A 21,825-nucleotide genomic window follows, 5' to 3' on the forward strand; every position below is an offset into this window, starting at 1 on the left:
TTTTGATTTAGGATGAATCATAATTTATTTAATTGCATCCTAATCTTGAACAGTTGTTTTCATTATTTTTTCTGTTAAAATGATATTGTGATACATATCCTTCCTCATAGCTAAATCTTTTCACATACCTGTGAGTGTTGCCTTGTAATATCTTTAGTCTTCAAATTAGAAAATGTTTTTGGTTTTTTTTGTTGTTGACACTTTTGAATTATGTAATTGTGTGGTAGAGTTTTTAAATGCAATTAGCACAAAGTATGAAAGCAATCTTTTGAAGAAATTCTCGCCCTTCACCTATTTCACTGCCATCCCAGCACAACAAGGGGAAAGGGTGTAGCAAGAAGAATCAGAGCTCTGTGTGGCTGACGATGCCACATCTCCTTCACAGTTTTGCATAAAATTGCCTTGCATACAGGAATCTCTGTAAGCATTCTGATTGTACAACATACCAACTCATTAAAGAAACTGATGTTTATAAGATTATGTGACTCTATCTGAAAATATCTTAAATATTTTAGATCTAAACTTCTCATGTATTCATTTCCTTTATTATTAACCCTAAGTATTTTTTCTTTTTATCCCACATTTTTAGCTAATTCTCTGTTCATTGTAAGTCCCTGTCCATATCCATTACTAGTATTTTCCAGTTTTGAAAGATCTTATTATAATATACATATGTATGATTTGTGAAATTTATGCATGTGTACAAACTTGTCAGAAAACAGAGTACTGTTCTAACATATTCAGAAGTTTCTAAATCCATCAGGATTGTTCTTATGATGTAGATGATGAATTATCTTCTTTTGCCAGTTTAATCAGGGTAAAAACATTAGAATTTAAGGCTTCTCTCATCTTATCCATCCATGATTTGTAATATTTCATAAGCCCCTCCATAAGTCACAGTTATTCTCATGTTATAATGGGTTGGTTTAAAGGTTGGTTTTTTTATTTTTTTTACATTCTGAAGTAAATTTTTGATTCTTAATACTAGAATATAATTCATTTCCAAATTTTATTTTTTTTAAAAGATTTTATTTATTTATTCATGAGGGACACAGAGAGAGGCAGAGACAAAGGCAGAGGGAGAAGCAGGCTCCATGCAGGGAGCCCAATGTGGGACTCAGTCCCAGAACTCTGGGATCACACCCTGAGCCAAAGGCAGACGCCCAACTGCTAAGCCACCCAGGCGTCCCTCATTTCCAAATTTTAAATATCTGATTATCTCCTTAGCTTGTTTTAATGCATATTCCTGCTGTCCCCTGCCTACACACACCTAGCCAAATAATTTTCTGGTTTTAATATAACTACATCTGGACTGAATTGCAACTTTTTAGCTGTATATCCACACCTGTTCTAGCATCTGATGTATAAAAATCTCCAAATGTTATTTCAGTCCTTTCTGGCATTATGTGGAAAAATGTTAATGTACTTCAAGTATACTTGTTTCAAAATAGATGTGAATCAAACCTCTGAAATATAAACCCTAAAATGAAATGAATTTTCCAAGTGGCTATATCACCATCTGAGCTTTGTAAAATGTTTGCTGAAGTTAAAATATGCTAATTTGCAATTGATATAGTTGAATACTCATTATAGAACTTTCTTCCATTATTGGTATATATTCTTACATCTGCAAAGGTTTCCTCTGTTAATGCTTTAAATTTTTAAAAAATTTAAGTGAGACATTACTTTTGTAGAGGTCTAAGCTCATCAAATTATGGTATAATAATATATACATATAAATATTCTCTAAATGAAGCATACTGATTATGTTGATTCACATCAGTGATATCTCATCAAAAGTCCCACAATTTCAGCCATATAATTAACCACCTAACTAAATCATTTAAGATATTGGAAAAATAAAACAGGTTTAGGTTTAAAGGAGTTATTTATTTGTTATCTAAAACATAATTCATCACCTTGAAGGTAAAATGAGGCACTTGATTATAATTTCTCTAATGACAAGGGAATAATATATCTTATGGGTATTTATAGACTGAATCCAGTTTGCATGGACCCTACTATAACAGAATAGATACTCTATCAGTGTCTATTGAATTTTTAAGAAGCTTTGAATTTTAATACCAAGATACATATTAGATATTATCAATGAAAACTGCACAACTCTTTCTGTCCCATGTCTTTTAACCTTAGATACATAAATTTAAATATCTGTTTGCTGGCATTCTTATTTCTACTCTCTACAACATTTCATTTATTCACTCCGCAATTATTTTTTGAGTACCTTCCATGTCTCAGATGCTATGAATATAACAGATAAGGTTTCTGCTCTTATGGAACTTAAAATCTAGTTAGTTTACATTGGGAAGATTAAACTAGTGTAATACATGTAGAATGTAGTACCTGGTAGAGTAAGTACTCTATCAACCCTTATTAGTTTTGATGATGATAATGATGATGGAAGACACCTTTATATAAATGCTATTCAAAGCCATGAGCCTAGATAAGATCCACTAGAGATAAAATGCAGGTAAAGGGCTACAAACTGAACCCTGGTGCTTCCTGACATTTAGAGCGTATCTAAAGAATAAGAATCCTCAACGGAGACCGAGAAACAATAGCCAAGAAGTGGGAAAAAACCAGAGAGTATAGTATAATAGAGACAAGAGGAGTGTTTCAAAGAGGAAGTAAACAATTGTGTCAAATGCTGCTAAAAGGTTGACTTCTACAAGAACAGAGAATTGAATTTTGGAATTGCCAGGATAGCATGTCATTCACAACTATAAAAAGAGCTATTTCAGATGAACATAGGGGAAGGGAAGGAAAAAGAAAATAAAAACAGGGAGGCAAACCTTAACAGACTCTTGACTACAGAGAACAAATTGAGGGTCGCTGGAGGGGAGGTGGTGGGAGGGGATGGGGTACCTGGGTGATGGACGTTAAGGAGGGCACGTGATGTAATGAGCACTGGGCGTTGTACACAACTGATGAATCACTGAATTCTACTCCAGAAACTAATAATATAGTATATATTAACTAACTTGAATTTAAATAAAATCTTTAAAAAAGAGAAAAAATAGCTCTTCCTGTGGACTAGTAAAGAGGAAAGTTTGATTGGAGTAGATAGAAAAGAGACTGGGGAAAAAAAGGCAAATCATGAAAAGAGAGACAGGAATGACTAAAAAGTATAAAATGAGATGATCGGCTTCAATAGCCCTCTCTCAAGCAGAGAGGGACGCCTGGGTGGCTCAGTGGTTGAGCATCTGCCTTTGGCTCAGTCCGTGACCCCTGGGTCCCGGGATTGAGTCCTACATTGGGCTTCCTGCATGGAGCCTGCTTCTCCCTCTGCCTGTATCTCTGCCTCTTTTTCTGTGTCTCTCATGAATAAATAAATAAAATCTTAAAAAAAATAGTAAGCAGAAAACTGCAGATTAAACCAACAATAAGACACTATTTTGCACCTTATAGATTGGCAAAAGACAAAACAACAACAACAACAAAAAAAAACAACAGTAAATTGCTTTTTCTGAAAAATATTAGGAAAGCAGGAACCTTCATTTAGTGAGATGGAAGTGTCCGCTGGTGCCTGGAACCACGTGGCATTAAAATTCCCCTATAAGTACACAAGAAAATAGGTAAAAAGCTTTTGTCACAAAATTATGTGTGGTGACACAGAGTTTCAAACATCTAGGTTCCATCACTATAGGACTAGATCAGTAAAATGTGTCATGTACACACATTAGATGAAATATGAGAGTCCAAGAGGAATTAATCCTATCTATATATGGCTACACGGGTAGGTCTCAAAAATAATGTATAGTGAAGACAAGTAAGAATTAAAATGAGATGCATAGCTTAACACCACTTGTGTAGTTTTAAAAAACACCTGCAAAAAGTACTATTTTTTCACACATAAGCAAATTAGAAAGCGTGCATCAAATTCACAAACACTCTAGGATGTTTCTCTCTAGAATAGGTCATTCCCAAATCCAAATAATATGGCCCAATATCTAATAATGAAGTTAACCACCTTCCTTGTTACTATATACCCTCCAGCTATCTACTCACAGAATCACGTGTTGTCTTGAAGTTTCAATCTCATCCCCCACTTCCACACCAAGTTCTCTCACCCTCGTTATCTTGTGTACCTCGAATATACAGAACCAAGTTGATTAGACTCCTTAATAAAGAGCAGGCTATCATCATCTTTGACCGTGCAAGCAAGAACCCCCTGCCCCGCGAACAATATTTCTGTAAGAAATGTCAAATACAGACAAATACAGAGAATACTATAACCAATGTAGGCAAATCCATCACCCATATTTGACGAATTTCAACATATGGCCATAGTTGCTCTGTATATGGTTAAAGAAAAATATGTGGCTAAAAGCCTACATTTTTGCCCTCCCCCCTACAAGGTGACACCTGGCCCAACTGCAAGAACAAGGTCCTTAAGGTGAAAAGCAATGGGATTCAGAGACGGGGTAGGGGTGAAAGCCAGGTGGCCTCGCTAAGGCCACCACTGATAAGAGCTAGCAGGGAGGACTCACCATGGGCCTGACGCTCTTCCCTCTACGTACGTTTAAGTCTCTTAGTTCTCAATCCTGTGCTGCAGTAACCATTTTGTAGATAAGGAAACGAAAGCACCTAAATCACACAACTCATAGAAGCGGGGCTGGAATTTCAAAATGAGGCAGTAGGGCTCCAGAGGTCATGCGCTGCACCTTTATGTCACCCTGTCACAGGCGTGTGTTAACAACTGTGAACTTTTGTTTAGCCTCTTCCTCAGTGATCTCTACCATTTAAGAAAGCATACAGCCTTCAGTGTGTCATTTTAAAAAATCTCCCTGGATTGGGGTCTCTAGGGGCCAATTTTTCTACTTGCTGATTCTTTCCTTCTCTTGAACTGACCATCAGCCTCCTCCCACTTTGAACCAGATTTTTTTTGGGGGGGGGGGGGCGGGTTGCTGTTTATCCAGAAAGCTTTAAGGTTGAAATACATTTTCCACTATAAAGGTTCTATTTATTGTTCTCTCGAATGTTATACTAAATATATTCTCCAAGTGACTATAAGGTTTTTTTTTTAATCATTCTATAAAATAGCTAACTATGAATACCTTTTGTATTTGCAGTTTCTAGAAACCTTTCGGAATAGCAGTATTCCCTTAAATGACTAATTACCCCCAATCTGATGCCTGTGTAATGCTATCCAGCAAGCAGCTGGCTTCGTATGAAGAGAGCCTAAGAGCTCTTTTTTGTCTTGTTCATTTAAAATCATTTGCTTCTTATTTAATATCTGTAAAGAACGCAGTCACATCATAGTAGAATTTGCTGTTGTAAATTTTGGATTGTTTCCATGGGTTCCGCCTTACATCTGCATGGTGTTTAAAGCCAATGCTTCCTTTCTTTTTGTAGGCAGTTAGGGCCTTTTGCCTCATAATCCAATGTCATGCTGAATGACAGAAAATTGAAGTTGAATTTATTTAACTATAGAGAAGGACTGCACGGAACAATACACTTATTTAAGAACTCCTTGCCTCAGGAACTGAAGGAGCTGTCTTGTGCAGGTGGCTTAATCTCTCTGGTGCTTATCCTAACTGTGCTCCTCTATTAAGGACAGAAACTGGGCACTCTGCTTCCAAAAACAAAACAACCCAGCTAGTCTCCCAGAACCAATAATAAACCAATAGCATGCCTCCTCCTTATTCAGAACAGAAAAGATATGTTCTGTGTATTTGTAAAACAATTCTTAGCACTTCTTTATTAGAGAAAATGTAACCAAAAGTAAAAACAACAACAACAACAAAGAAACAGCCACGGAAATGTCTTAAGGCTTAATTATACACTACTGGTCAGTTTACATTATGGATTAATCATAATGAATCTTTTTTTCTTCTCAGTTCTAAGTAGTATCTTCTCTGTTTATGTAAAGTGATTTCTTTGTTGACATTACTTGTATTTTCTGTTTCTGTTTACTTCACGTGGCAGCCGTCAGTGGTTTCTGTGTTGTAGAGTAAAACATTTCTTTCCTTTCCCTATTTTGACTTAGAGGTACTAAATTCATAGTCAGTTTTCTGAAAGAAGTGGGGATCCCTGGGGGGCTCAGCGGTTTAGCGCCTGCCTTCAGCCCAGGGCATGACCCCAGGGCCCTGAGATCTAGTCCTGTGACGGGCTCCCTGCATGGAGCCTGCTTCTCCCTCTGCCTGGGTCTCTGCCTCTGTGTGTGTGTGTGTGTGTGTGTGTGTGTATCTCTCATGAATAAATAAAAGATCTTTAAAATTTTTTTTTTTTTCCCGAAGGAAGTGGCTTCTTCTCTCATCGGACACTGTGAATTAGCCTAAGCTATCTATGCTTATCTTGAATCAAGGAGAAAGGGAGGTTTAGGTGGTTATGCAGAGAGAATAATACCGGGAAGTGTCATTGCTTTTCCTTTCTTGAGTGCATCATGACTGTGTAGTTTATTTTCCTAAACCTAGTAAATTCTAGAAAAGAATACTTTCCAAAGCAGGGTGCCTGGGTGGCTCATTTGGTTAAACCTCCGACTCTTTGATTTCGGCTCAGCTGAGATCTCAGGCTTGTGAGCCGCAGTGCTGTGTTGAGGCCCACCTTGGGCTCCGGGCTCAGTGGGGAATCTGCTCCACTTCTCTGTTTCCCTCTCCCTCTGCGCCTCTCCCCTGCGCTCTCTGGTGCTCTCTCGTGTTCTCTCTCTCTCTCAAATAAAAAACAAAAACAAAAACAAAAAAACAAGAACGCCTTCCAATGCTATAAAAATGGGGTTTTAATTAACTGCCATTTTTACTATCTACTATTCTACTAATTATCGGGTAATTGAGAATTAATTGCATAAAATTCACATATCAAGGACCAACTATTTAGAATTTGTTTTCAAGGTAATCCGTTCTTCCTCTTAACAATAACTGTATTTAGAAGTGATAACTTGAAATTTATCACATAGGCTCAGACTAATGCTTCATCCAGTTTAAGATTATGTTCTGACAAAAGCACCAAGGGACATTAATAAGAAGGCATAATTGTTCTCTCTGAAGCCAGTCTCATAAAGTTGGTCATAATGATCCCATATTTGTCTATCTCTCATTAATTATATTAGTTTTTAAACTTTCAAAAATTAAATCTAAACCAGCTGCTAATTTACTACATATTTTATGTAAAATAATGCTTTTCATTTATCTTAAGTATAAGTCTCCAAAGACTCTTAGGTATGTTAAACAGATCTATAGCTACGCCAACCATACTTTCATGGACAAATACTTCCCCGTGTAGCTTTTATGTTTTGAGAGCCCATGTAGGAGAGTTAGAAAGATAAGGACTTCGGGATGAGTCCAATCTGAATTTGAATCACGGGATCACTTCTAACTAGTTTTGTGTCCTTTGATAAGTTAATTACTCAGATCTTTGAAATCTTCACTAGTAAAAATAAAATGTGCATCTGTTTTTCATGGTAGTTCTGACAATATGAAATGATACAGGAGAAAGCATTTTACACAGTGCCACAGAGTGTACCATTAATAAACACTAACCGCCTTCCCTCCTTATTCTTCAGAGGATGGATTGAAGTCTTTTGGCTGTGCCTGTGGGAATAGAACCCCTCTGCAAGACTAGATGAACTTAATGACAAAGCCATCCATTGTGCAACATTCATAAGAGCTTGCTTTGTTTCAGAAAGTTGCACTGAAAAATAAATTATCTGTATGTTTGTTATCTTTTCCCTCTTACACTGATGTCACTCGATAACTGGGGGAAATGTACCCTACAGATACTATCTATCAGTTAAGTCCTTATTGACTTGTACTTTGAGGGGCCATTCTCTCAAATTGTTCCCTTCAGCTGAGTTAAAAACCTTCAGTCAGTTAAACTGTTGGCTATTAATGCATTAATTCATTAAGATATTAGGCAAGGAGCCCCTGGGTGGCTCAGTAGGTTAAGCGACCGACTCTTGTTTTCTGCTCAGGTCATGATCTCAGGGTTGTGAGTTCAAGCCCCGCTTTGGGCTCCACGCTATGCAGGAGCCCGGTTAAGATTCTCTCTTTCTCTGCCTCTCTCCTTCTCTCAAAAAAAAAAAAAAAAAAAAACAAAACATATAAATAAATAAAGCTAAAAAGTATATCGTAAGGTACCAGGCAGGAGAATCAGAGAGGATCTCCTTTACTTTTCCTCATCTGAAAAGTGAAGCTATTTGTACCTAGATAGAAGTTTGAGAGATAAAATGAATGAATATATGTGAAAGTACTGGATAGACATGAAGATTCATAGTAATGTCTGGCAAATTCTAACTAAAACATTCATTTAGACTGATTTTGTTTCCTGATTTTTGTTTTGTTTTCTAATTTAAAGGAACTGGCTCTTCTTCATAAAACAAAGTTATGAAGGCAGATTGACAATATGTATAGAAATGTTATATATTTGTATGGATGCATAAAGATTTTAAAGTTTACTATTAAAAATATGTTTTTAAAATATATCAGAGCAGGTGTAACATAGAAATTTTATAGTTCCAGCATGTTCAGTTATTTTCTCCATAGAAACCAGTTAGTCCATCTGTGTAAGTTTGTTTTCTACCTTTCTCTCAAAAAGAGTGGCAAGAAGGCCTGTCATTGTAGTGGGGTTTCAGATCATAATTCCCACGCACAAGCCAATGGCAGGACCCACTTCATTCAAGCCATTTGTTCTTTTCTGCTTTCGTTTCAGTTCTGCATCCGTACACATATTAGACACGGCTGCTTGAATAATCTTTCTCAAACACTGCTTGAATTCCCCAGGCTATGGAAGCCAATTTCCTGCTTATATTTTCTTGGCTTTGAAAGTCATTAAAATGCCTATTAGATGCTACCCAGAGTTAACAAATTCTTTACTGGGAGCCTTGCACATGGTTTGTCTAATTCATTTCTACGAGGAGGCCTCAGTGATACTTCTTGGTTCCAGGCCACAAGCGTGAGCTCGGACAGTCAGGTGTTTCAGAGGTGAGCCGCATGATCAGAAATTCATACATGTGTCAGCTACACAAATTTCCTTTAAAAATATTAGTAAAATGTAGCCTATTAGCTGTTTGAAAATTAGCAAGATGTTGGGGGCGGAAAGCGGCCAATAAATTGGATCTGTCAAAAACCATTAATTTTATGGAGTTTCAGAAGAGATGAGCTGCATATCCAGGCAAAGTGGAGTAGTAAACAGCTGTAGTGTGCTTCAGGAGCAGAGTGGCAATTCTAAAAGAATATGACTTACGCTATGAAAATATCTGGACATTTTGAATGTACTAATCAGATGAATATATTGTGTCATTTCAGATTTACAATGTCAAGCAGAGGCACTTGGGCTAAAACTTCAGAAGGCAGTGACCGAGATCGACAACTGTAAAGAAAAGCTCAGGTGAGGTGGTAAACATTGGACACCCTGTAAGATTTCGGAAGGACCTCCCCTACCCCTACCATGTGTTCTCTATGCTTCTTTTGGCGGTGATTTAGTTGTGTGAGTGTGATCTGCTTTTCTCAGGCACTATTCTGGCCTATATTGTTTATGAAAGGACCTGTAAATATTTTTAAATACATGAAATGTTCCCTTCCCTCAATAAGAAACTTAACCTACTCATATATTAAAACTTCCCCCTGGTTATTCAAATGTAACTTAATGTGAAATACTCTCTGATTTTTTTTTTCTCTTAACATTGTCTCTTTATTATTCACCCAGAAGAAACAACTTTGAAGTTGTTTCTTAAAATTACGAATTTTAAGTTCAAAAAGAGAGTATCTTTGAAGAAGTATCATTGAGTATCTTTGAAATGCTGGAGTACTTATGCTTTATATAAGTGTAAAAGAATAATATTGGAAAACAAGTGATAAGAAAATGCCCTTGTAAAATACCCAGACCACTCTTGCTGTTAGAAATGAATTTACTTCAGAAGTTTCAAAAATTACTTTATGGTATAAATCTCATATATCTATAATTATAACACTAAAATAGAATTTGTGTAATCTTTGAAAAATAAATTTTTTTACTTTGTGATATGTAATCTGGTAGCTCTGGTTTTCAGTTCGTATATTTTGGAAGAATGGACTTCATAAGAAATATAAATATTTAGAATGCTTAGCAACCAAATGTTGTGTTGACTACGGACTACTCCTCAGTACAATGTGTTTAATAAAATTCTTAACAGCACAAGGAAGAACAAGTTCCAAAAATGCCCCACCAAATTAACATATACTCGAATTATTTGTAGCAAAATAATTTGTTTTTGAAAAACAAAAAGGCAAATATTCAAGCTTTACAACACTGTGGCGAATAGTACAGTAAATACAATAGTTGGGCCGTCTGTGTACGATGATGGCTGAGGTTGAAGGAATGAGTGGACCGAGGGGGAGGGCCCTTGAATAACTCACTGGGCCCAGGAAGTGACTTTCTGGATGAGAATAAGCATGAAAGAGAGAGGCAAGATGGCGATTGCTCCACTCCCCCACCCCAAATCATTGTTCCCCACCCTCTAGTAACATGAGGGAGGGCTTTGGCCATATGGACGTCTCATGTGGAGGGCAACCTAATCAGGCCACAGCTACTGTGACTTTGGCTTCTTGGATCTCAGTAAGTGACAAAGGCACATTCAAGGAATGGAGGAGTAGGGCTGGTACGTGACTAAACTAAAAGGGAATCTGTGGACCCACCAGGACTCAGCATATGGAGCACAGTCCTCCTGGCAAGTTAGGAGAGAAGCTAACCACAGAAGTAAGCATACTGAGGAAAAGGAATAGGGCTCATTGGTTGTGACATGACTTGATTTTCACTTGATAAATTGGCACAGAATTTTCTATATATACAAGGAACATTCCCATTTACTATTAACATGTTTTGTGGTATTTTTATTAATTACATTTTTAACATAATGTATAATGTAAATGCTGAGAAACGACAAGAGTCAGAGTAGATTGGAGCTGGAGTGAGAAACACCACCTCACTAAAGTCCATCAAACAAGTTGGCTGGAGGAAATCACTCTACAGTTACAGATATGCTGATGCTTTTGTTTCAGTTTATAAAATTGGTGCTTCGTGCCCTATGTAAGGACATCTCAAAACAGAAAATGGGCAGAGTATCCATTTTTAGAAAACTGAGTTATGAAAGAACTACTAAGTCCCTTGTGATCACGAGGTAGTACCACATCCAGATGTAACCACCCCAGATACAGGAAGGGCCTGTTTTTCTGGTGTTTCCTTAGAAGTGAGGAAAAATGCCCCAGAAGCCACCAGAACAGCCCTGTGTTTACAGCTCTTTGGCTGGAACTTTTCACATACCCTCTCCTAACTGAATCACTGGCCAGGCTAACAAGACTACCACAATTAGTTTAGACAAGTAGGATTTATCCTGAGAGCAGATGATAATGGGGCTCTGACGGCCAGGAAGAAAGCTGTAGTGCCTGTCTAGAAGGTAACCAGGAATGCCAGCTACAGTGGTAGAGTGTTAATGATGTTTTGCAAAGTTGACGACATGAGGAAGGCTGGTTGAACTTGATGACCAAGTTCAAGGCACAAGGAAGGCCAGTTGTGGTGGACAACTTTGATGGTCTTCCAAGATTCTCATGTCCTAATCCCTGAAATCTATGAGTATATTGCTCTATATGAAAAAAGGAACTTTGCCCATGTGATTAAATTAATGATTTTAAGAAACGGAGATTACCCTGGATTATTCAGGCAGGCCCAATATAATTCCAAAGGTACTTCTAAGAGGAAAACAACAGCATCGGAGTCACAAAAGTAGTTGGGAAGGTAGGAGCAATGTTTGGAATGTTGTGACTTGAAGATAAAAGAAGGGGGCACAAGCCAAGGAATGCCAGTGGTCTCTAAAAGCTAGAAAAGACAGGGAAACAGATTTTCTCCTGGAACTACCAGAAGGAACGCAGCCCTTGTGAGGTCTTGATTTTAGGACTTCTTACCTTAGGACCATAAGATAATAAGTTGTGTTGTTTAAAACCACTAAAGTTGTGGCAATTTGTACAGCAACAGTAAGAAATTAATACACCAATGCACTCAGAGCCAAGTGAGGATTTTAGATTTACGTGGAGGGCAATGGGAAACTATTGGAGGATGTTTGGCAAGAGAGTGAACTGATCCAATTTGTTTTAAAAGGTCAGCAGGGCAATTACCTGGAGAACGGACTGGAGTGAGAGTACAGGAGCAATTAGGGGAGCCCAGCTGGGAGGGTGTTGCATTCTTGCAAGGGAGAAGTGAGTAGTCGGGTATAAGGCCATAGTGTGGAGAGGGAGAGAAATATATGTCAGTTCAGTCAGACAGGATTTATTGGTGGAGGCCTTGTGATTGGGGAGCAGGAGAACTGGAAAGGAAAGAATAAAGGATGGGATTGGGGGATTTTCAACACTGATGGTGTATATTTTTTTTAACATATTTTCACTTAGTGATATATCCTGGACATTTCCCCCATGTCATTACATGATACATTTATAGGTAACTGCTAAATGGCTATATGGTATTATAATCTGTGGATGAATCAGAACTCATTTACTAATCTTTTGTTTTTTAGAATTTCTAAATTTTTCACTTTTATAAGTAAGGTAGTTTGAAATTCATATAAATAAAATCTTTCTACTCGCACACAAGTATTTCCTTTGGATAATTTTTGCTAGATTCAAACTTAAATAATTTTAATGCTTTTAATGCATAATGACTCATTGACTTTGGATAAGATTATACTGATTTATAATTTCAGCAGTGTTTGCAAATACCCATTTCTCCACTTCCTAGCTAATCATGGGTATAATAACTAAAAAAAAGAAAAAATACTAGTTTGATGAAACATTGTCCTCCTGCATATTTGACTCAGAATTCTTTCCCTTGTGATTCACCTGAGCATCACCTTTGCCCACTTTTCCTTCACCTGAGCATCACCTTTGCCCACTTTTCCAATGGCATATCAATCTTTTCCTTATTCCTTCTTTTCAAATGTTTTATTGAGAAATAACTTCAAACTTACAAAAAGTTGTAAACATAAAATTGTACAAAGAGCACTCACAAAGACTTTACCCAGATTAACATTTTAACCTGTTTGCTTTCTCCCTCACCGTTTCCCTGGCTCCCTCCTTCTCTCTCTCTCTCTCTCTCTCTCTCTCGCTCTCTTTCCACACATGTGCACGCACGCGTGCACACACACACTCACATTTCTTTCCTGAATCATTTGAGGATAAGTTACATACAACATGACCCTTTACCTCTAAATTCTTTAGCCTGCCTTTCCTCAGGATGGTGATGGTTTACATAAGCACAATAAACCATATCATAAATTTACATGTAATACTTTTTTTTTTTAAGATTTTGTTTATTTATTTATTTGAGAGAGAGAGAGAGAGAGTGCACAAGTGGGGATAGGGGCAGAGGGAGACGGAGAAGCAGATTCCCCACTGAGCAGGGAGTCACATGTGGGGCTCCATCCCAGAACCCTGAGATCGTGACCTGAGCTGAAGGCAGACACTTAACCTACTGAGCCACCCAAGCGCCCCTACATACAATACTTTAATCTACCATCTATATTCTAATTTTGTTAGTTGGCCTTTATAGCATTTTCTCCTCTAGTATGGGACCAGGTAGTCAGCCTGCTTGGCATGTCTTTTTAGCCTCCTAAATTCTGGAATATTTCCAGTCTGTCTTTTTTTATATGATATTGACATTTTTTTGAAGAATGCAGAACCTCTCAAACTTTTTAAAAAAATTCCACTTATTTATTCATGAGAGACACACAGAGAGAGAGAGAGAGAGAGGCAGAAACACGGGCAGAGGGAGAAGCAGGCTCCCTGCGGGAAGCCCGATGTGGGAGTCGATCCTGGGACCCCCTGGGATCACGCACTGAACCAAAGGCAGATGCTCAACCACTGAGCCACCCAGGCATCCCTCTCAAACTTTTTTAAATAAAATTTTTCATTTTTTTTTATTGGTCTAATGTTTCCTTTTGATTGGATTAAGGACAGGCACTCTAGAGATATGTCCTTCTCAGGCTATGACCATCTGCCTGCCCTTGATGTTTGGTGATGTTAATTTTGATCACCTGGTAAAGGTATTGCTCAATTTTTTTCACTCCTTTATTCCTGGGGGTTTTTGTTCCTTTTTAACTAGTAAAAAATCTATAAGAGACACTTTAAATACACTGTGAATACTCTCCTCATCATCAAAATTTATCCCTCAATATAGCATCCATTAATGATTTTGCCTATCTAAACTTTACCACAGTGGTTTCTACTCCAGCCCTCCTTCCCCATTTATTAGCCCTCAGTATCCTACTTTAAGCAAGAGGCTCACTTCTCATTACTTATTTATTTATTTATTATTGGTATGGACTGATAAACTGTTACTTTTTTAATGGTTTGTAATTTATTACTAGACTGAATTGTTTTGACACATAGATTATCTAGGTTTAACTGGTAGGAGCCCCTTCAAGCTGCCTCCTGTGACATCAGAACACGGTTTCCTCATCTTTATAAGCACTTCCTCACCTTCTGGCATAACCAGCTATCTCAGATGTGCTTACTCTGCCATAGCCTTGGAATCAGCTGTTTCTCTGAGTATTCTTGGTTCCTTTGAATAGGGGCGGCATTAGAGACCAAGATCTAGGCTCAGAGTATGCTTATGTACTGCTTGATCCTGGTGATGGTGTCACTGGTTCATTTATATATGTCAGACATATCAAAGTGTATGTACTTCATTGTATGTGAGCACCTTAATCTATTTTACAAAAAGTAGATAATAAAAGAAAATAGGATGTTTCTTTTTACAAAAGAAAAAGTTAAACAAAAACATAATGTTCAAAGATAAAACTTGGGTAATAAAACACTAAAGAAAATCAAAGTGATTACCATAAAATTCATGAAAATGGTTATTTTCAGGAGAGGGTTGGTTGGCTATGACTGCAGCCAGGGACATGGAATTTCTTGGGTAGCTGGTCAGGTTTTATGTTTTTACATAGATGTTAGTTACAAGAGTTTTCTCCTTATAATAATTCATTATATAATTGTTTAATACAATTTTTCTATAGCTTATAATTTTTCATATTTTACAATAAAATGGTTTAAGAATAAATGTTCCTGTTCATGATGCAAATAAATTATTACTTATTAGAAATTAAAGTCATTCTGCAAGCAGGGCAAACTCACTGATAGTTCATTGTACAGTTTATAAGGTATTTTATGGTACTTTCAGATAATGACTTATTGTAAGCAGCCTATATAGACTTATTTTTTTTTAAAGATTTTATTTATTCATGAGAGACACAGAGAGAGAGAGGCAGAGACATAGGCAGAGGGAGAAGCAGGCTCCCTGCAGGGAGCTCGATGCAGGACTCGATCTCATAACTCTGGGATCACACCTTAAGCCAAAGGCAGATGCTCAACCACTGAGCCACCCAGGTGTCCCAGCCTATATAGACTTAAACTGGAATATTACTTTTAATATATTAATGTTTTTAGTATTGTTACAAAACCTAATTATATAAAATCAAGGCATATGTTAATTTCAGTTTTGGAATTTCCATTTGGTTCATTTAATGGTTTATTTTTCTACTGAGATTTATCATCTTTTCACTAATTGCAGTGGATTTTTTTTTTTTATGTCTTTGAGCAGAGTTATAACTGCTCTTTGAAAAATCCTTGTCTGGTAATTTCAGTATCTGGGTCATCTATCTCAGAGGCAGTCCCTATTAGCTGTCATTTCTCTTGAGAATAGGTCATGCTTTTCTTTCTTTCTTGTGTTGAGTAATTTTTATTATATTCTGGGCATTGTGAATGTTATATTATGGAAATGCTGGATTCTGTTATATTTATCTAAATACTATTGTTGGTAGGGATGAGGTGGGTGTTGCTTTAAGCAGATAGTTCATTTGGTTGGCCTCAGACTGTAAACTCTTGTCTCTAGGGTAACAGCTCAAATCTCTGTTTAATTCTTTTATCTTTAGCCCACTTCGAGTCTGCCCTGTGCATGTATATAGTTCAGGGCTCAGCCAGATGTGTGTGTAGGCTCTATATGCAGTATTGGGACTCCTTCTCTTTGACTCTCTCCTATTTTGAGTCACTCTTCCTTTTTTAGCACCTATGGTTGACCCAGACACTGAGCTCTAGCTCTTTAGGTCAGACTGACTGTGTTTTCTATCTGAATGTTAGTTCCCCTGCATGGTGCAGACTGGGGCCTCAGGTTTGAAATCATTAAAAAAAAAAAAATAAAACAGAACAAAACCTGACCCCATGCTGTCACCTTATTCCAAGTATCAGCCTCCCTCCAGAATCTTCTTGTTTTTGTTTACTTTCCAATGCCTTTCAATAGGGATTTTCTTTTTTTAATATTTGTCCAAAGTTTAGACTTTTTATTTATATGCAGATTAGTGTGATAGGAGTCAATTTAGCCTTTATAGAAGTGACCTGAATGTTTATTCAGTGACCTGAATAATAATAGAAATTTCTTCTATGGATGAATAAGATAATGATATAGAAAAACACATTGTTGGACTAACAGGTTATTTTTTAACAGAGAAAAACCTCTCGATTGTGTATTTCTAACTTCAAGAAAGTATACATATATAATCACAAATAGAATATAAAGATAAGAAAAGTAATAAAGGAAAAACATGTTTTTAAAAAAGGAAAATATAGGGATCCCTGGGTGGCGCAGCGGTTTAGCGCCTGCCTTTGGCCCAGGGCGTGATCCTGAAGACCCAGGATCGAATCCCATGTCGGGCTCCCGGTGCATGGAGCCTGCTTCTCCCTCTGCCTGTGTCTCTGCCTCTCTCTCTCTCTCTGTGTGACTATCATAAATAAATAAAAATTAAAAAAAAAGATGTCTAGAAACTTAAATAAATAGATATTTTTTAACAAAAAAAAATATATTTGAACTATTTGGGAATAAAATATCTGAACCTCTTTTTATATTATTTTAGGAATAAATCTAATGAAGCTGATGACTGCCAAAGAGAACTTAGAAAACTGAAGTTTGAATCCGTTATTTCTGAGTCACGGTACACACTGCAAAATTTTAAATTAGTAATTTCAGTCATTGAATTTGAAACTATACTTTATCATTTTATTTGACATGTACTTAGTTTTTCTTATTGTATTATTCACATGTATAATACCTAATTCAAGTTTATAATATTCTTAAAGTTGTTCATTGATCTTGCCTCTGCCTAAATAGGGAAGTTTTAATATCACAGAACTACCCATTTTCTTAGTATTAAAAGATTTTTTTAAGTTACAGTTATAGTCTTCAGTTTCAAATGAGACTTTCATATATCTTTAATAAGCATAAAAAATAGTGTCTAATGTGTATTGGTGTGTTTTTTTTATCGTGTTCATTTTAGGCATACCAGATTGCTTAAAGAGAAAGAGGATTCTTTAATGGCTTGTCAACAAATATATAAAACTTTACAGGAAGAACTGACTGCAAAAGAAAGGCAAGAAGAAGACATAAAAAGAAGAATTAACCTTGCAGAAAATGAACTACAGATAACCAAAACTCTTCTGAGTCAGACAAAGGAAGAGGTTGCAACACTAAAAAGTGAAAGGTGCAGTCCACAATAATTTCTTCCAAAAATATTTTAAGTCAGTATTCCATCTATATTTGAAATACCAAGGTCTTACATATATTAATGACAGTGAAATTACGGCATTAAAGATGTATTTCACAGGAAAGGTCATCGCATCCCAACACCTAACCTGACGTTGATTAAACTGAAACCCAAGTTGGTTAAATGGCATGCTTAGAGTCACATAGTCAGAGGTGGAATCCACTTTGCATTTGGTGTTAGATTTTTATTGAAAAGTATCAAAGAGACCTTATGTGATCTTATACTACTGAATTTCAGCTGGGCCAATAATTGGTGGATTCTATAATTTTCCAACAGAAAAACATCTTTTTTGCATCACTTTTTCCTTTTATCAGCTCCTACTCTTCTTCTTTGTTATTTATCAACACCTCTTATTGAGGTCTCTTCATAAAGATACCTCTGGCATTCAGGTAGTAAAGGGAAACTAAAAAGCTTGTTCATTTAGCCTTCCTAGGTACTGTTGCTCAGTTAATTTGTCTTTAAATTAACCTTATTTGTACCCTGCTTGCTTCCTTTTTGTTTTCATTTGCTTGGCATGTCTTTATCCATTCTTTTTGAAGTTTTTTATATTTTTATGTTTTTATGGGTTTCTTTAATGTTTTAAATACATACCTGATATATAACACACATTTTGGGCTTTTATTAATTTTTATCAAATCTAGGAGTCTTTAATGGGAGATGTTATCCCATTTATATTTATTGATATAACTATTACATTCCAGAAGAACACAAGTTCCACGAGGGCAAGAATTTTTGTCTTCTATTACTCTCTCTGCACAGAAGGCAAAATTGGCTATTTGGTTTTCATTCTTCCTATGATTTTTTTAGTTTGTTTTTTATTTTGTTAATTTCATTTTATGAGTTATAAGAAAGATTTGTAATCTTTCTTTAGTTCTTTACAAGGGCAGCTATTTGCTTCCAGAGGAAAAGTCTAGGAGAGGGTAGCAAGCAGTTTAGAATTAAGTTAATCGTCTTAGAACTTTCTCATCAACTCTTTGGCCTGGGTTATATCTGTCTCTGCTCCAAGCTAGAAGTCCTGTTCAGTTCACAGGAAAACAAGTCTTATCTCTGGTCCATCCTGGGATAAGATGAACAGCTGCAGTGCTGATTGCCACCCACCATTTCTTCCTGACTCAACCATACCAATAACCTGCCTCTTGCAAAGATAGTTTACCTTGTAGTTACATGAATCTTCATTCCATCCCACCACCTCTGCCCTTTCACAATTACGTATTCACCCCATAGCATATTATAAGCAGCTATTTCATAAGCAGGAAGTTTGTAAGAGCCAGGCTTACTGATAACAATAAGGAATGGCAGCTAAAATATTGGTTATGCATAAGAAGACAGAAAAACTATAAATCCAAGCAAAAACTTGAAAAACATTGCAATTTGACCTGGTATGCCATAGAGACAGCCCTACACACATCAGTAACTTTGAGTGTTCTTATATTTAAGAATATAAGAGTGTTCTTATAATGCAGGCTAATAACTGATGGCCATCATGAGGACCCCGGGTGAGAAAAATAAAAATTTATTTTTATTTATACTCCATATAAAAAGTACAAAATCATACATCCTAGGATTCCATGAAATAAATAATTTTTTAATCTTCTGCTTATAGCTTTGGTTATCTGAGAAATTTTCTTATATTCCTGTATTATCTAGAATACCTCACTTTTAATGATGTCAGATTGATTAGATTTAATTGATTATCCAATGAATTCCATATTCTTTATAGTGGTCATTGAAAAGATCCTGTCTTTGCTCAAACATTTCTGGAATTCTCTTTTGAGGATTGATTTAAGTGCATATGTTTAAGAATATTCTCTGTATGATGAATCTTTGCCCTTTAGGAATGAATTTGATTTTTAAAATAATCTCAGTGGGTTCAGGGAAAGCAAATCCAGTGAATATACTAGAAAGTCAATCTGGGACATACCATGGGGGATCAAAAGTAAATTTTATTTTTTTCTATGCTTAATAAATTATCTCTTGCTGCCTCTTGGAAGAAGGCAGTCTTATGAGTCTTTTGAGGATTGATGGCATCATTAGAATAAATATAGAACTTTCTTAGAGGATTATTTTGAAATACACACTCACTGGAATGTATATATTTTGCCATGTTTTAAAGACATTTAGTACGGTTCTAATCTTGCCTTCTGTTATAAGTGTTGAATGAGAAGGATAATTTCTTTAAGTTTTCTGAGAATAGAGACATCACTGAACCATTCATCTTCTCTTCTTCTTCCCCCCTTTTTTCTTTCTTATCTTGTTTCCTTCTTTGTTCCTTATACTTCAGTCTATCCAAAAGCAGGCATGGTGTTAACTTAGTCATTTGGTGATGCTAAGTTTACTGCCTGCACATAACCAAAAAAAAAAAAAAATGTGCTATGGACCAATAAATTATCATTCTATCAAGGGATTACTCCTAGACATAAGCATTGTCCTTTTCCTTTGGCCTAGGCCGCCTTCAAATTGTATTTGCCCTGTCCTCTATTGTATCCTCAGAGTCTAGCACATATCCACTCAATAAATATTTGTTGAGTGAATGAATGCCTTGCTTTGAATAGTTCACTCAGTCAACAACTGTTTGTTGAACAATTTACTATATGCTAGGTGCTATGTACCCTGGGGATATAATGGTGAAGCTGAAACATCCTTGTCCTCAAGAAGCTTAAGTTCTAATGAGACGTAGAAAAGAAAAAGAAAAAGTGAAGAGCTAACAAGAATAATTATAGGTTGTGATAATGGATATAAGATAAGTAAAAGAGTATTATAGCAGAGACTGATAGAAAGGGGGCCTGATTTGGAAAGAACAGTCATAAAAGTGACCTCCAAGATGATACGTAAAGGAAGACAAGGAAAAGTTACCAGGCCATAAGCCAGGAAGAGCTTGGTACGTAAAGAGCAAGCTTGGTGAGCTCTCAGAAATGGCAGTATGACTGGAGGCTAGCAGCTGTGAGTGAGGTGGGCGAGGACCGAATCATGCACGCTCTTCCAGGCCTTTAGGGATTTGGGTATTATTTACAGTGCAATGAAAGGGAACCACTGAAAGGATTTAAACAGAGGAGTGACACTGTGGAAAGATCATTCTGATGCTGAATGGAGAAGGTATGGCAATGGGCAGTGAGAGCAACTCAGGTCAGTTACTGTTTTGCTATTAATGAAAGGACTTTATGAATGGTTAAGCCTAATAGACATGAGAAAAACGAAAATCTTCAGTTCCCACCACTTACCAGCTCTTGCTGGGTTATTTAAATGTCAGGACTAAGCGGACAGTGACAAAATAGCCAGGGTTTACTCCATGTTGAGCCAAAACAGATACATGAAAGCCAAGCTGGGGTGTTTGGGTGGCTCAGTTGGTTAAGCATTTGACTCTTGATTTCGGCTCAGGTCACAATCTCCGGGTCATGATCTCAGGGTCCTGGGGTGGAGCCCCACACTGCATGGGCTCCACACTCAGCGAAGTCCCTCAGCCCCTCCCCCCACATACTCACACACTCTCTCTCATAAATAAATAAATCTTAAAAAAAGAAAGAAGAAAGAAGAAGAAGAAGAAGAAGAAGAAGAAGAAGAAGAAGAAGAAGAAGAAGAAGAAGAAGAAAGAAGAAGAAGAAGAAGAAGAAGAAGAAGAAGAAGAAGAAGAAGAAGAAGAAGAAGAAAGCCAGGATATCGCAAAGAAAAATAAGCTTTTGACGCTTCTGTCCAAACCTACCCTGAAACTTTGTCTTCCCTGACTGCCAGGGCAACCTGTTAACCTGCCCCCTTTCTGTCTTTGGTTCTTTCCCATTCCCTCCTGACAGCACACAGTCCTTAAGGTTCATGCATGAACTTGGTTTTCCTCTCTCCGCTTTCTTCCCTTTAGTAGTAAACTGTCCCTCAGCTGAGCAAGTTTTCCCATAAAACTTTGCTTGGAAGTACCAGTGGGACCTCTAAATAGAGGTGTCCCTAAGCAGTTGGAGATGTGAGGAGTCCCTCCAAAGAGGAAGTGAGGCTCAGCAAAAACTTTGAAAATAGAAATACTAGTAACACTCAGAGATTCTTGTTCAGTAGTGCTGAGTGGTGCCTGGAAATCTGCTGCACAGCTGCATCCCAAACCACCATCACAGGACTTGCCATCAACCAGGCTGCCTGCCACAGGTGCTCTCCAAAGGCCAAGGCCCGGGTTGCTCCCAGTGTCGGTGTATACTTCCAGAAACTCAGTCTCACATACATGCACCCCTCCCTCACCTCTCCTGATTCAGAACCCCTGCCAAAGCTCCAATGGG

At 37.1% G+C, this 21,825-nt stretch overlaps 1 protein-coding gene across 9 annotated transcripts in view; it reads left to right on the top strand.

Moving 5' to 3' along the window:
• LEKR1 (leucine, glutamate and lysine rich 1) overlaps positions 1-21,825 on the top strand; it is a 169,948-nt gene that overhangs the window by 100,377 nt on the left and 47,746 nt on the right. For all 9 annotated transcript variants that reach the window (XM_038571291.1, XM_038571294.1, XM_038571287.1 and 6 more), the window contains 3 exons: positions 9,264-9,345; positions 16,889-16,966; positions 17,309-17,512. In XM_038571291.1, the coding sequence (XP_038427219.1) occupies positions 9,264-9,345; positions 16,889-16,966; positions 17,309-17,512 (364 nt within the window). The remainder of the gene's footprint in view (positions 1-9,263; positions 9,346-16,888; positions 16,967-17,308; positions 17,513-21,825) is intronic.

Source organism: Canis lupus, chromosome 23, assembly GCF_011100685.1.
Source record: "Canis lupus familiaris isolate Mischka breed German Shepherd chromosome 23, alternate assembly UU_Cfam_GSD_1.0, whole genome shotgun sequence".
Lineage (NCBI taxonomy): Eukaryota > Metazoa > Chordata > Mammalia > Carnivora > Canidae > Canis > Canis lupus.